At 41.3% G+C, this 16710-nt stretch overlaps 1 protein-coding gene across 2 annotated transcripts in view; it reads left to right on the forward strand.

The window, feature by feature from the left end:
- Nucleotides 1-16710, forward strand: part of LOC141116938 (Fc receptor-like protein 3) — a 54362-nt gene that overhangs the window by 26545 nt on the left and 11107 nt on the right. Inside the window, exons 4-6 of one of the 2 annotated variants that reach the window (XM_073609449.1) lie at nt 3166-3417; nt 5178-5459; nt 9219-9503. In XM_073609449.1, the coding sequence (XP_073465550.1) occupies nt 3166-3417; nt 5178-5459; nt 9219-9503 (819 nt within the window). The remainder of the gene's footprint in view (nt 1-3165; nt 3418-5177; nt 5460-9218; nt 9504-16710) is intronic. The other variant, XM_073609450.1, reaches the window with a different exon arrangement.

Genomic DNA, 16710 nt, shown 5'->3' on the forward strand with positions numbered 1-16710 from the left:
CACTGTGTTAAACACTGGGAACTAACAATTAAATTAGCAAACAGATGGCACTACACGCCATACAGAATCTCCAACTATTTCCCTGGGTCATCACCTCAATGCTGGAGGGCTTGCGGTCAAATTGGGAACCTTCTTCACATGCTTTGGTATTGTCCTACAGTTAAAAGTCTATGGAACCAGGTATTCCAATTGATATCATCCCTAACAGGAATGCTTACGGTCCCAGATCCAGCTCTAGCCATTCTTCATTTAAATATAGACAAATTCCACGTAGATTTCAGACCAGTCGTAACCCACATATTATTAGAAACGAGATTACTAATATTACGCAACTGGAAATCCACAACAGCCATAAACCTCTCAGATATTACCAAAAATGTACATAGAAACTACACATTTGAACGCCATATTGCAATAAATTCCCTGCACTGCACAACATTTGACAAATATTGGTCCATATGGCCCAAATGATCTTGACGACACCAGAGGTTACCTCACTAGGTTAAGTTACTTCTTTAAGTTGACCACAACTATTTCTACATATTGAGGATTGTTTAACTAAGATTATAATGAACCATTTATTACCTTTTCTACTGTATTTCAGATGACTGTGTATACTGTATTACCCTCTTCTCCTTTTTGTTTTGCAAAAGGTACCATGTTTATTTCTGTAAAATTAATAAAAAATATTGAAAGAAAAAAAAAGAATTAGGAAGGACATCTGGTTACAAAGGATGGGGAGATGGTGAAGTTATTGAATTTATTCTTATCCTCAGTCTTCACAAGGCAATCGGGAGGCTTCAGTAACCAAAATTGCAATGTTTATCCTCATGACACATCACAGGAATCATATAAAGATGTATGTGCTGTCTATAAGCCTAAACTAAGGGGCACTGCTGCAAAAACCTGTAAGTCTGATCCAAACAGAAAAAATAAATAAAATAGTGATGGTGTTTGCGCTGTGAGAATGAGAAATAGAGGGAAGGGGAGTGCTGCAAAAAAGATGCTAGTGGTATGTGGAAGCTGAAAAGATGTGTGATGAAAGCAAAAAACCAATGCATGTAATCATCAAATCCTAGTGCATCAAATAATGACTGGTGCAGTGTAGTCATATAATCAAAAAAATAAATAATAAATAATAATAATGTGTAAAACATATAAAGTAGAAAACTTGCTTGAAGATCTGAACAAATTAATGGGGTGGGCAACTACATAGCAAATGAGGTTCAATGTAAAAAATACCAATAATGCATTTGGGTGGAAAAAATATGAAAGTAATCTATACACTAGGGGGGAACCTCTGGGGGAATCTAGGATGGAAAAGGACCTGGGGGTCCTAGTAGATGATAGGCTCAGCAATGGCATGCAATGCCAAGCTTCTGCTAACAAAGCAAACAGAATATTGGCATGCATTAAAAAGGGGATCAAATCCAGAGATAAAATGATAATTCTCCCACTCTACAAGACTCTGGTCCGGCTGCACCTGGAGTATGCTGTCCAGTTCTGGGCACCAGTCCTCAGGGAGGATGTACTGGAAATGGAGCGAGTCCAAAGAAGGGCAACAAAGCTAATAAAGGGTTTGGAGGATATTAGTTATGTGGAAAGGTTGCGAGCACTGAACTTATTCTCTCTGGAGAAGAGATGCTTGAGAGGGGATATGATTTCAATGTATAAATACCGTACTGGTGACCCCACAATAGGGAGAAAACTTTTTTGCGAAAGGGAGTTTAACAAGACACGTGGTCACTCATTAAAATAATAAAAAAAGAGGTTTAACCTTAAACTATGTAGAGGGTTCTTTACTGTAAGACCGGGAAGGATGTGGAATTCCCTTCCACAGGCGATGGTACCAGCGGGTGGGTATTGATAGTTTCAAAAAACTATTAGATAAGCACCTACATGACCGCAACATATAGGGATATACAATGTAATACTGACATATAATCATACACATAGCTTGGACTTGGTGGATTTGTGTCTTTTTTTTCAACCTCACCTACTATGTAACTAAGTAACTAAGTAGTTTTGTGAGTATGAACACCCTGCTATATAGCGAGGAAAAAGGATTGTTTCATAGTCGGGGTTTAATGACACTTTAAAAGTAGAGGTCTTAGCTGCACTCGTAGAAACATAGGAACATAGGTGGGAATCACCACCAACATGTCTAACTGTGTGCTTCATTAAAACAGCAAAAAGTAGCCATGACATACACATTAACCAATATATAACCAGCAAAATGTACAATTTAGGAAAATAAATTACTAAATATGCCATAAGTAAAAAAAAAAAAAAAAATTAAGTAAGCCTTTATTTGAAAAATAAACCTTTAGAAAAATAAATAAATAAATGGAAGAGCATCACCCATGATACACCCACTAAATACACCTATATGTGGGCTTGTTGGCTACACTTCCAAGAATTGGCAGAACTTACTTGTGTAATGTTCACTTCCATGTGGGTAGCTGGGGTAGGTCAACCCATGATCTAGGTGTATAGGAGATGGAGGGCTGGGTGGCCCCCTTTAGGTCTCTACCCCTGTCCTATCTTCACTTTTTCTCCCTTATACATCCTTCTGCTTCCATACTGTTCCCTCTTTCCATATACCTCTAACTCCCCTCCCTCCCACCCCTCTTTGTGCCATCTTTTTGCCCACCCTTATGGATTGGCTGACATGGTTTATAAATCTACTTTATAATACACCAATGTTAGGCACTTGGCTTTCATTACCATTATTATTTCTTAATGGTTCTCATTGTGTTCTGAGATGACAAATATTGTTACATTTTAATCACATGTTATGTATGTATTCTTATTCATGTTTGGTTGCTTACATTGTAAGGCTACAGAAGAAAAACCAGAATTGGGATTCTTTTACTTTTGTAGGTATAAGAGGGGCCTGGTTACCCCACAATTGTCCACCAATTTGTTGAATTTGTTGTTACATTTTCCCAGTTTGTTACTCCATTTTCCTTCTACGCTACCTCATGGGAGGCGCATGCCTTCATTTAATTTTTTTTTTTTTGTTATGGTTTCCTCAAAATCTTAATAAAACCTTTCTGAAAGGAAGGAGGAAGGAAAAAAACTTACCTTAATTAGAGTATTATATTTAAAAAGAGATCTGTATGAAAGATTTCTTTTTTTTTTTATATATCTTTTTCTTTCCAGACTGGCTGATTTTGCAAGCTAATTATGTTTATGAAGGTGACACGTTGCTTCTCCGATGTCATGGTTGGGATTCCACTTTTGAAAACAAGGCTACGTTTTTCAAAGATAACAACTTATTATTTTATAATAGTCCTATTTTTAGCAAAGAAAAAATAACCACAGAGGCAACTGGAAGATACAAATGTGAGAGAAAAAGATGGAACGTAATTTATTACAAAAAAGAAACGGCTGAAACATTTGTAGAGGTGTATGGTAAGGTGTTCCAACAAAAAAAAATTAAACTTTGGCTTACAGTACATAAAAAACATTTTACTCAGCATAATTAAAGTGTAAGTTGATATTAGCGATTATCATCTAAAGAAAAGGAATGTATATTACCAGTTTAGGACACGTTGGCATTATCTTTGGTTAATCGGTTGATTCAATGGTTTCAGTTCAGTTGGATTTGGCATTGACATATTTCAGTGCAGACGGGAAGTGTCTCCAGTTGGAAGCAACTTCATTAGTAAAGTAGGTAAAGAGTCAGAACTCTTGTCAAGTTTTATTTTTTTTTTTTTTATGCTGTCTATGTACCAACTGGTAAGTTTTCTTTATCTCCTGTCATGTCATCAGGACCAGAAGAAAGGAAAAATCTTCCCAATGGAGACTGGTGTTGGTTAGGGCTGTTCACTTTGCAAAGGAAATTGCACTCAATTTTTTTTCCCCAGAACTAGGTAATTGTGGTGAAATTTCACTTTTCAAAGAATACCCAATCACGTGCAAGGAAAATAAAACAGAAGCATTTTTGCTTGCACATGATTGTATGATGGAAGACAGCAGAATTTCACCTCATTAACCACGGAAGGTTTTAACCCTTTATGACCAATTTTTTTTTGCTATTCAGCACTGTGCAACTTTAACTGGCAATTGTTCTACTCTACCCAAATTAAATTTGGATCATTTTTTTTACACACATAGAGCTTTTTTATGGTGGTATTTGACCACCACTGGGGCTATTTTTAATTATTTAAATGAAAAAAGACCGAAAAATGTTTCAAAATATTTTTTTGCACTTAATTTTTATTTTATTTTTTAAATTTTTTTTTCTCACATAGTTACATAGTTAGTCTGGCTCAAAAAAGACACAAGTCCATCTATTTCAACCAATAGAAAAAAAAAAAAAAAAAAAAATATATATATATATATATATATATATATATATATATATATATATATATATACACACACTGTATATATACAATCCTATACCCACAGTTGATCCAGAGGTAGTGATCAGGGATTTTTATTTTTTAAAACTGTTATTGCTTATACAGTGATAATCACTGCATAAGCAATAGTTTTAGCTGTCATGAATGTCATGAGTGCCTCCCTTTACTGTGATGGTCAGAATGTCACTCTTACAACCAGCTAAATAAATCATTGGAGTCATGCTGCTTGCTCAGCTAAGTGGCATTGGACTCAGAACTATGGTGGCACTATCAGATGGGAGGTCAATCAGCCACTACTCAAGGAACCCCTCACAACCTCTGAAGGAACCCAAAGGGGTCGAGAATGGCTGATGTATTTTTTTTCTTTTATACTTACCTTATTCCAAAGTCTTCAGACCACTAACATGACTTCTTCCTCTTCAGTCTCCTCCCAGCAATGTGTGGTCTTGGATGATGCCTAAAGTGTCGCTGACTTGATGACATTGGCAACACTCTTTGCATCATTACACAGTGGATAAAGGGCATCTTAAAATCTCAATAAAGAAATATTGAACATTGAAGGGTGCCATGAGGATACCTGCTTAGATGGTGGAACCATGACACCCTGCACTCACAATCTTTCCTCAGTTTGTTGGTTTGAGTGATATGGGAGACAGCTCTGGATTGAAAGTACAAAATTGTAGCCTGAGCTGAGATTTTTATTTTAAGAACCTAATGAGGCTCTGTTTTGTTGAATAAAAACTTTGCCCTGAGGTAGGCTTTAAGTCAGCGCAGGAGGTCTAAGATTTTTGTTTACCCCCACAGAGTTATTTTCTGATCCAGCATTAAAACTAATTGAAGTACCTGTGATGGAAGGTGATGGCATGACTCTGAAGTGTAACACAATTCTGGCCCCACCTAGAAAGAACACAAAGCTGCAGTTTGCTTTCTACAGAGATGGTAAGAATGTTGGGGAAATCGGTGTGTCTGATACATACAGAGTGATGTCAGCTCAGCTGGAGGATTCTGGGAAATATACATGTCAAGTGAGAACGGTGTCTGACACTGTGAGGAAATACAGTAAAGCCTTATCCATTCAGATCCAAGGTGAGCACCCAACACTAACTTAAAGAAAATTTTCTAAAATCTAAATTGCACGCTTGTTTACACTCTCCTACCACTATTTAACTAACATTCTGGCCTTATTTTTTTCCTTTAGTTTCTATTTTTTTCAAAAATATGTGCTATATACTGTATGTAAACCAATTTTACTCTATTGGGGTCACTTTTAAGGGCTGTTCCTTTAATAGGCACAGTGGTGCTCCTGGATGGGTACAAGGCTCTTTAAGGATTCCAAACATATCTGGCCCTTTTTAGGACGTACCACATCCCTACCAAGCAAGACAACAAAAAAGGAGGAGGTACTATATGGGACTTGTAAGGTACTCAATGTGATAATCAATGACTAGGTTTCTGCTACGTTTGTATCATCTTATCAATACATTTTATTAAAACAAGTTAAAAATTATGTCCATAGAAAATCCAAAAAATATTCACATCTCCACCTGGACCCATCAACTGTATAAATAATATAAACAGCTTGTCAGTATAACAATTACTATTCTGTAGGTTATTAAGATTGTTATACTGACAAACCTTTGAAACCCGTATTTTATGGTTGATGAGTCAAGGAGGGTGGAGGTGTGAATAATTGCTGGATGTTCTATGGACATAATTTTTAACATATTTTAAGTAATTGCAATTACACAATTTTAGCAGAAACCTAGTTGTAGATTATCACTTTAAATGCCTTAAATGTCCTATATCGTAAATCCTTAATTTTCTTACCTTTATTAAGACACTGGAAAGATAGGCCTGGAGAAAAACTATAAGCATAGGCATGCATGACTGGGTTCAAAGGGTAAGTTGGTACCAAAGAGGTCAACACAACGGATCTGTCTCAGGCATGGTGTCCCTTCATTAATGTGTATCAAAGGCCAATAGGATATGGTATGGAAAGCTCAATGGACTTGAAATGGCTGGGAGGGGTCATCACATTTAACGTGTAAAGTGGGTTGTGGCTCTGTCTCAGATATGGTGTCTGTTCATTAATCTTGGTTTAATGGCCAGTAGGATGTGGCATCCCTTCATTAATTTAGGTCAATGGCCAGCAGGGTGTGGTTTGAAAAGATTATTTCCGCCAATGGATGGACTGGCAATGGCTGGAATAGGCTTAAAAGGTTGTAGAGGGAAGAAGCAAATCTTCTGCTAGTTGGAATTTAATAAGTGCTGGGTTAACCTCCTTCCCAATTGTCCTTTTTTTTTCTTGCTTTAATAGATATGGAATCAAGGGTTTTGCTAGGATAATCCTTGTTATAACAGCTTGGTGGGGTTGAAGGGTCTTTTGAAGGAGGCCATATTGTCATAAACAGGTGTGACCAGAACTGTGTGGACTACAACAGAGTGAACCAAAACCTATGTAAGGTGAAAAAGTAATGTCGTTTATTAAGATAAGTGAGCTCAGATATAAACGCACCTCCAATACCAAACAGTGTAAAACAAATCAAACAACCAAACAGTGACTCACAAAGAACAACAATCTAAACTAGTATATAAAGCAGATAGGGAATACCAGAATCGTAACCGTAGCCAGGCCAGGGTCATATACGGGAGATCAGCAGAGGGGGGGACGAGTGAGAGGGTGGTGAGAGAGAGAGAGGGGGCTAGTGAGAGGGGCCATGAGACTGAGAGAGGGGGTGAGTGGGGGTTAGATAGAGAGCGAGGTGGTGGGGGGTAGAGGGGGTGAGAGAGAGGGGTGGTGTTCAGTATGTCTGCTACTTACAACTATGTGCCCCCAGTACCCATTTCACAGCAGTGTGTGCACTGCTTCCAGTGGGTGGGCTGCAGAGGAGGGGTGGGGCTTGCCATGCACGACTTTCCTGGAGTTGGTGTTACCTGTTCTGTGGCCGGAGACGAACTCTAAGCGCTGTCTGCCTTCTGTACTCAGGTAAGGGGGGAATAGAGCAGGTGTACAGACATTGCTGTATAATCAGAGCTCTGCAATAAGTAGAGGTGAAGTGACAGAGCCTCTCATGGGGCCTTCTACTGCCCCCGGCCTCAGGCAGTGCCCGAGTGCCCTAATGGTCAGTCCACCCCTGGGGTCAATGGTTAGCAGGATATGGCATGGAAAGATTATTTGCCCAACTGAGAATGGCTAGGAAGATTGTTCAAGGTTTAAAGTGGGTTATGGATCTGTCTCAAGCATTGAGTCTGTTCTTTATTGTGGGTTAATGTCCAGCAGGATATGGCATCCCGTTGTTAATATAGGTTAATGGCAAGCAGGGTGCGGTGTGAAAAGATTATTTGCCAGACTGAATGGACTGGGAATGGCTAGGAGGGGCTTAAAAGGTGGGGTTAATGTCCCGCCCAATTGTCCTTCTTGGTTGCTTTAATAGATATGGAATCGCAGGTACTGCTATCATAATCCTTGTCATAACAGCCTGGCGTGGTTGAAGAGTCTTTTGAAGTTGTCATAGTGTTCAAGGTGTAAAGTGGGTTACAGATCTGTTTCAGGCATGGCATCCCTTCTTTAGTATTGTCAAGTTGGTATATTGGTATTACAGGCAGTATTTGCCGAATTGCTCCCAGGGCTATGTGATGGGGTCTATCACATGGACTTTCTCAAAGGATGCAACTGTTTCCACTAAAAAAGTACCTTACAAAGTCTTAGTGAGTGAGCATGTGCGGAGCAGGGGATCACATGACTGATGATGATCACATGATTGATCATGGGTAGTATATTAGGATTAAAGGACCTCTACTAATCCCATTTGAAGAAGTCTTTTCGACAAAACATGTCTGGGGCATGGTTACACGGTATTCCATCGCACTGACATTAGATGCCGCTGTCTGAGGAGGACTACACCGATCGGATTGCTGGGCCTTAGAAGGTTGGGTGAGAGATACACCAGATCATACTTCAGGTCCGCTGTGACCGCGGTGCACCATTGGAACACTGATCCTGTTGCTTGCTGTGTTTGCTGTGGTTTTGTTCAAAGGCTTTTTCTTTTCAGTTTAAAAGTGAGTGTAACCATTGAAGTGTGTTTGGAGTGATTTTAATAAATCTGTCAAAATGGTATCACGCTATGTGGAGCACTTTATTCATTTTTTCACATATGGATCTGGCTTGATTGGAGTCACGGTTCATCACATGCAACCCAGGTGTGGTTCAATTGCTGTTTTGCCGAACACGAGAGTGGGAGGCTTTATAATCTGGTGAGTTCGCTCTTCAGAGGGAGTGATGTCACTATCACGGTGGTGTGGTGGAAGAGTAGAAGATTTATCACACAAGAAGATTGAAAAACAACTGTTGAGATTGATCATTCAATTCTTGTAATTTATTAACTATAGTGACACCTTTCACTGGGTGTTAAAATTTTTTTTTTTTTCATGATAAAAATAATTTTTTTCATGATACTATTATGTTTATGTATAATTAGAGGGTCATAGGCATCATGCTGCTCTGACTCATTATTTTACACAATTTATATTAGCTTTTTTCACTGTACACTATGTATGTACACACATTTGGTATTCATTTACACATCTTTTATATAGTTTTGCACTTTTCTTTGGCGCAGTGGAGTAAGAGAGATTCAGGGGCAGCTTATTTGTATATCTCTTGCTACAAACCAAATCCTAGTTAATGTTTGGTCTGGTCTACTGGGGAAGGATAAGACATAATGCTATTGGGAGAGATGTGCTGGTGTATGGTGTTGACCCTTGTCAAGCAACCCAGTTGATAAATGAAAAGATTTACCATTTAAACCCTTTGCCCATGATTCTAAACCTTGTTCTTTTTCACAGCAATTTTTTCTGAGCCAGTTTTACGTTTACATCAGACACATTTAACAGAAGGTGACATCATAAATCTGAAATGCGAAACAACTCTGGTCCCACCCAATAAAAACACAGAGCTGCGGTTTGGCTTTTACAAAGATGGACAACGGCCTTTGCAGGAATTCGGTGTATCTGATTCATACAGGGTGCTGTCAGCTCGGATAGAGGATTCTGGGAATTATGCTTGTGAAGTACAAACTGCAAATGGAACTGTGAAAAAGAGGAGTAAAAATGTATTAATCCGGATTAAGGGTTAGTATGAAGCATCGGAGCCAGCCTTGAAAAATTGACTTGTGTTGTCTTCATCTGGCCTTATACAGTGAGGGAAAGAAGTATTTGATCTCCTGATGATTGTGTATGTTTGCCCACTCTCAAGAAAATAATCAGTCTATAATTTTAACGGTGGGTTTATTTTAACAGTGAGAGACAGAAGAACAACAAAAAATCCAGAAAAACGCATTTCAAAAAAGTTATAAATTGATTTGCATTTTATTGAGTGAATTAAGTATTTGATCCCTTCGCAAAACATGACTTAGTACTTGGTGGCAAAATCTTTGTTGGAAATCACAGAGGTCAGACTTTTCTTGTAGTTGGCCACCAGGTTTGCCACACATCTCAGGAGGGATTTTGTCCCACTCCTCTTTGCAGATCCTCTCCAAGTCATTAAAAGAGAAGTATAGCCAAAGCTTGTCTGCAATTCGTTTTGTACTCCTGTGACCCATTTTTAGCAGAGAGTGGACTGAAGTCCGCTCTATGTTGACATCACAGAAATCAGTCCAGGCATGGCGTCATCGTGACAATGAGGGTTGGGATCTGCCAGGTGCCTCATCTGACACCCTGCTCGGCAAGCCGCTGAGAGCCTGAGCTGGCCGCCCCCGCGCCTTCCACAGCTCAGCGCTCCAGTGAGCGGGGAGGAGGTTGAGCAGAGAGCAACTGATTGACAGTCGGCAGCTCTCTGCTCGGGGAGCTGTCAGAACTGAGAAATTGGTGGTGTTTGATCACTCGGTTCTTAGTGTAGAGGCGCATTCAGCATCAGACCGATGCTGCATCCACCTAGGTAAGTATAATTGGGGGGAAAAAAATCCTTGACTTCTCTTTTAAGGCTTCGAGGCTGAGGTTTGGTAACTCAAACCTTCAGCTCCCTCCACATATTTTTTATAGGATTAAGGTGTGGAGACGGGCTAGGCCACTCCAGGACCTTAATGTTCTTCTTCTTGAGCCACTCCTTTGTTGCCTTGGCCATGTGTTTTGGGTCATTGTCATAGTGGAATACCCATCCATGACCCATTTTCAATGCCCTGGCTGAGGAAAGGAGGTCCAAGATTAGACGGTACATGGCCCTGTTCATCGTCCCTTTGATGCAGTGAAGTTGTCCTGTCCCCTTAGTAACACCCCCAAAACATAATGTTTCCACCTCCACGTTTGACAGTGGCGATGGTGTTCATGGGGTCATAGGCATCGTTCCTCTTCCTCCTGTACATGTGCTTTCTTGAGCAGGGGGACCTTGCGGGCGCTGCAGGATTTCAGTCCTTCGCTGCGTAGTGTGTTACCAATTGTTTTCTTGGTGACTATGGTCCCAGCTGCTTTTAGATCATTGACAAGATTCTCCCGTGTAGTTTTGGGCTGATTCCTCACCGTTCATATGGTCATTGAAACTCCAGGAGGTGAGATCTTGCATGGAGCCCCAGACTGAGGGAGATTGACAGTTTTGTATTTTGTGTTTCAATTTTGTGTTTCTCCCATTTGTGAATAATCGCACCAACTGTTGTCACCCTCTCACCAAGCTGCTTGGCAATAGTCTTGTAGCCCATTCCAGTATTGTGTAGGTTTACAATCTTGTCCCTGACATCCTTGGACAGCTCTTGACAGCTCTTTGGTCTTGGCCATGGTGGAGAGATTTTTTTAATGGAATGTTCTTCCTTCTGGAACTATATGGTTATGATGTATTTTCCTGTTTCTGTGTACCAATTATGTTCCAAAAAAACAAGAAAGACTCAGCTATGCATCAAGCATATGGTAGTCATGATTGGTAAGAATCATATCTGCAGCAGGTTTCCAACACTTTGGTCCAACCCTTGATTATCCTTATATGTATAGCTAGCATCAGCATGACCATTTAAATATTAAAGAGCCAGAGCCAGATTTCATTGAGTAAACTCCAAGATCCAGGCAAGCTTGTTCTCATATATGTACTGTATATAGATCCCAAGTTAAGTGCTTCAATAGGGCAGGACAAAATGATATAGAGGCTCCTAGACCTCGAGGCATGGCTTGGCATGTATTTGCAAATGTATGAAACTGAGACTGCTGTTTTATAATCTAGATTTTGGAAGCATTTGTAGTTGGGTCGACAAGTTGGACTTGCCCTTTTTACAATATGGGACTGCAATAGAAATACGATCCCGCTCCTTACTTCATAAATCCTGATAAAAAATGTTATTGCTGCCTTTGTTCTTGTTGGGTAGATTTCCCTCTCACTTCTTGTTAGGACACAGGACATACAGTATATGGTATGATTTATTCTGCTATTCTACTGATGTATCCTCTCTTCACATATGCTGGCTGTTAAAATGACAGTCGGGATTTGCTATATAAATACAGCAGCTATTTTAGCTACTGCTGTTAAAAGAACAGTTAGTCCAGAACTATGTCTGTAGAACTCCTTCTTCCCCTTTTCCCTTTAGCTTTAATTTTCCAGTGGATTATTTTTCTAGCGGTTATTATTTCACTTTTTTTTACTTGTTAATTTTTTTTTAAGTGTTGCAATAAAAGAAATGCATTTAAAAAAAAAGCTTTTATTTAATTTGTAAATAACTTTGTACCAGAATCATTCATTTAGTGTCATTTAAAATAAAACGAATTATAGAATATAATGTATACTTATCCACAGTAAAACATTATTTTTAAAATAACACGGATTAATAGGCTTAATATATATATATATATATATATATATATATATATATATATATATATATATATATATATAGGAAGGCCGGTTTACCGGCCTGAAGTTATGGGAGGAGCCTGGAGGGTATTTAACCAGACCACCCAGGATGGTCTGTGTCGGTTCCAGTGCGCGGTAGCTCACATCACAGGGCTGACTCTTCCCAGCTCACCTCACGGTCGGCAGTCTGTGCATTCAATCGCACTTTTCATTCGTGGTCTTCGTCGGCGGTTCCCACTCACGGTCGCAGGTAGTATCCAAACTTTCGTGTCATGTGCAAAATCTTGCGATTTATTATGCTTCTTATCCTGCACCCCTTTCGTGAAAAAACCTGCCCCGGAGTTGTCGTCGCTCATGTCCCGACATCATTCGGCACAGGCATAGTACATTCGTAAAGTTCCTTCTGACAAAAATACGATTCATTCGTAGACCCAAGCCTCCAGTCACTATAGATCGTTCTCAATATCACTCGCAATAGGCTTCACTGGTCAAAAAATTCATGCTCCTTGGGGTTGCCATCTCATTCACTAGGAGATCAGCATATATTGTTTGTATAGGTTTCTGTGGCTGATTGAGGTGTGGTTGAGCCCACCTGGTGCCTTCTCTGCACTTGATTAGCCTAGGGGGATGGGTAGTTGATAAGTGTTCAGTTTCACAGTAAGGGGTGGCATACACTCTACAACCAATTTGTATCAGATACTCCTTACTACCGATTTATATCGGATTAATTTAATATGTTTTACAAACTGATTCATATCAGATGCATTGCAGAGGCCGACTCTACCAACTCACTGCATGTCCTTCGAGATTGGTCGTAGGTTTTATCAATTGTCCCACACTCACTGTCGCAGGTAGCACTTGTGCTTTCCTGCTACCGAACCGTTACTTTATGTTCCCCTTCGTAAACCACCTACAACTTCGTAGGTCTTACTCGGTTATTCGCACACATCCGTACTTACTGCCTTTCTCCGTTCCTCATTCGAGCCCAGTCGCATCCGCGATGTTACGACTCATGACAGCCTCCACTCGGCACCACTGGTATCTTACCGACTAGGTGGTAAGAACCGTATGAATAAGCACAAGCCACCTTGGGAACAAGTCACTTACAACAAATGTAGTCGCAACATCGGCCCTATGATTTAGATCCTCAGCAAATCACAAGCCCCTTCAACCACTAACACCGTCAGCCGATCCGAGTCCAGTCGTAGCACCGGCTCAACGATTCGGACCCGGAAACACAAGCCCCATCGTCACCTTACATCCACAACTGATCTGAATCTAGTCGCATAATCAGCGCAAAGATTCAGATCCTCTGCAAAACGAACTCCACCAACCGATCCGAGTCCAGTCGCAGCACCGGCTTAAAGATTCGGATCCTTGGCAATACAAACATCACCAACCGATCCGAGTCCAGTCGCAACACCGGCTCAATGATTCGGATCCTCAGCATACACAAGCACTCACCAACAGTGTGCTTCTTTCATCCCACCGACCCGAGTCCAGTCACAACACCGGCTCAATGATTCAGATCCTCAGCATACACAAGCACTCACCAACAGTGTGCTTCTTTCATCCCACCGACCCGAGTCCAGTCGCAACACCGACTCAATGATTCAGATCCTCAGCATACACAAGCACTCACCAACAGTGTGCTTCTTTCACCCGACCGATCCGAGTCCAGTCGCAACACCGGCTCAATGATTCGGATCCTCAGCATACACAAGCACTCACCAACAGTGTGCTTCTTTCATCCGACCGATCCGAGTCCAGTTGTAACACCGGCTCAATGATTCGGATCCTTAGCATTACAAACCCCACCATCCAATCCGAGTCCAGTCGTAGCACCGGCTTAACGATTCAGATCCTTCCCAAACCAACTTTCACCAACTGATCCGAGTCCAGTCGCATACCGGCTCAATGATTAAAGATCCTTGGCATTACAAACCCCACCGTCCAATCCGAGTCCAGTCGCAGCACCGGCTCAACGATTCGGATCCTTGCCAACCCAACTTCACTGACCGATCCGAGTCCAGTCACATACCGGCTCAATGTTTCAGAATCCTCAGCATTACAAACCCCACCGTCCAATCCGAGTCCAGTTGAAGCATAGGCTAAACGATTTGGATCCTTGCCAACCCAACTTTCCCTGACCAATCCGAGTCCAGTCGTAGCACCGGCTCAGTGATTCAGATCCTAGCCAAATACAACTTTCACCGACCGATCCGAGTCCAGTCGTAGCACCGGCTCAATGATTCGGATCCTCTGCAATACAAAGCGTCACCAACCGATCCGAGTCCAGTCGTAGCACTGGCTCAACGATTCGGATCCTTGCCAACCCAACTTTCACCGACCGATCCGAGTCCAATCGCATACCGGCTCAATGATGCAGAATCCTCGGCATTACAAACCCCACCGGCCAATCCGAGTCCAGTCGTAGCACCGGCTCAATGATTCGGATCCTCTGCAATACAAAGCATCACCAACCGATCCGAGTCCAGTCGCAGCACCGGCTCAGCGATTCGGATCTAGCAATCCAGCAATCCATACAAGCCCCCTCGTCACCTCACATCCACAACCGATCCGAATCTAGTCACAGCATCAGTGCAATGATTCGGATCCTCGGCAATATGAACTCCACCAACCGTACAACTCCACCAACTGATCCGAGTCCAAATCGCAGCACCAGCTCAACGATTCGGATCCTGGGCAATACAAAACTTCTCTGACTGATCTTTCACAAATAAAGCCCCACCGGTGCTTACACCTCAGCCCGGTTTGAATTAGTTGCATCGGCGCTTACGAATACAGTGGAACTTAGGATTCAGATCTTCAGCCTTACGTGTATTAAAGCATTAACATTCACAGACACGTATCTCATCATAACACCTCGCAATCGCTGCAAGACACGCATCTCATCATGACTCCTTGCAATCGCTGCAAGACACGCATCTCATCATGACTCCTTGCAATCACAGCACGAAACGCATCTCATCATAACTCCTTGCATTTGCTGCAAAAAAAAAAAAAAACACGCATCTCAGCATATACCCATTTTGCAATCTCTGTAAAATATGCATCTCAGTACAAACTCCTTGCAATTGCTACAAATACACGCATCTTACCACATACCCATTTGCAATCACTGCAAAACATGCATCTCAGTATAAACTCCTTGCAATTGCTGCAAATACACGCATCTTAGTGTTTACCCACTTGCAATCGCCGCAAAACACGCATCTCAGCATATACCCATTTTGCAATCTCTGAAAAATATGCATCTCAGTACAAACTCCTTGCAATTGCTACAAATACACGCATCTTACCACATACCCATTTGCAATCACTGCAAAACATGCATCTCAGTATAAACTCCTTGCAATTGCTGCAAATACTCGCATCTTAGTGTTTACCCACTTGCAATCGCTGCAAAACACGCATCTCAGCATATACCCATTTTGCAATCTCTGTAAAATACGCATCTCAGTACAAACTCCTTGCAATTGCTACAAATACACGCAACTTACCACATACCCGTTTGCAATCACTGCAAAACATGCATCTCAGTATAAACTCCTCGCAATTGCTGCAAATACTCGCATCTTAGTGTTTACCCACTTGCAATCACTGCAAAACACGCATCTCAGCATTTACCCATTTTGCAGTCACGGCATAAAAAAAAAAAAAAACGCATCTCAGTATATACCCCTTGCAATCGCTGCAAAAACACGCATCTCAGTATATACTCCCTGCAATCGCTGCAAAAACACGCATCTCAGTATATACTCCCTGCAATCGCTGCAAAAACACGCATCTCAATATATACTCCTTGCAATTGCTGCAAAAACACGCATCTCAGCATATACCCATTTGCAATCGCTGCAAACATGCATATCAACATATACTCCTTGCAATCTCTGCAAGCACACTCAGTGGCGCTCATACAGCCCACTTCATCTTTTTAGTAGCACTTAAAAAAAAAAAAAAAAAAACAGACTCGAGGTGACCCTTATCTCATGCCTCCTAGTGTTTCTCTCCCAAGTACAAGTTCCTGACTAAATCCTTAAATTAGACGTGCCAGAAATAGCGGATCTGCCCAGATGGAATGAATTTCTCATCAACTGGAATGGTATGTCAATGTTCATTCCGTTAGCATCTCCCTCTTCATCTCAGGTAGTCACGGACGCCGCAGCCTCCACAGGTCCTCGCGTCAATTTTTTGGCTATCTTTGGTCTGAAGGGCCATGGCCATCAGAAATCCTTTTGATTCCCGACTTCAGTTAGTCCTTTTCTTTGATTGAACTCTACCCCATTATTGCAGCAGCTCATGTCTGGCGCAGTAACTGGGCAGGACAAACACTGTCGTTTGCCACAGACAACCAAGCCACAGCTAGTATTCTAAATAAAAGCAGGTTCAACTCGCTGGCCATCATGGCCTTCCTGAGCAGGCTGGTGCAACTATCCCCACAGCACCAAATAATGTTCGCTGCATCTACATCCCAGGCAAATGCGATAC

Source organism: Aquarana catesbeiana, linkage group LG13, assembly GCF_042186555.1.
Source record: "Aquarana catesbeiana isolate 2022-GZ linkage group LG13, ASM4218655v1, whole genome shotgun sequence".
NCBI lineage: Eukaryota > Metazoa > Chordata > Amphibia > Anura > Ranidae > Aquarana > Aquarana catesbeiana.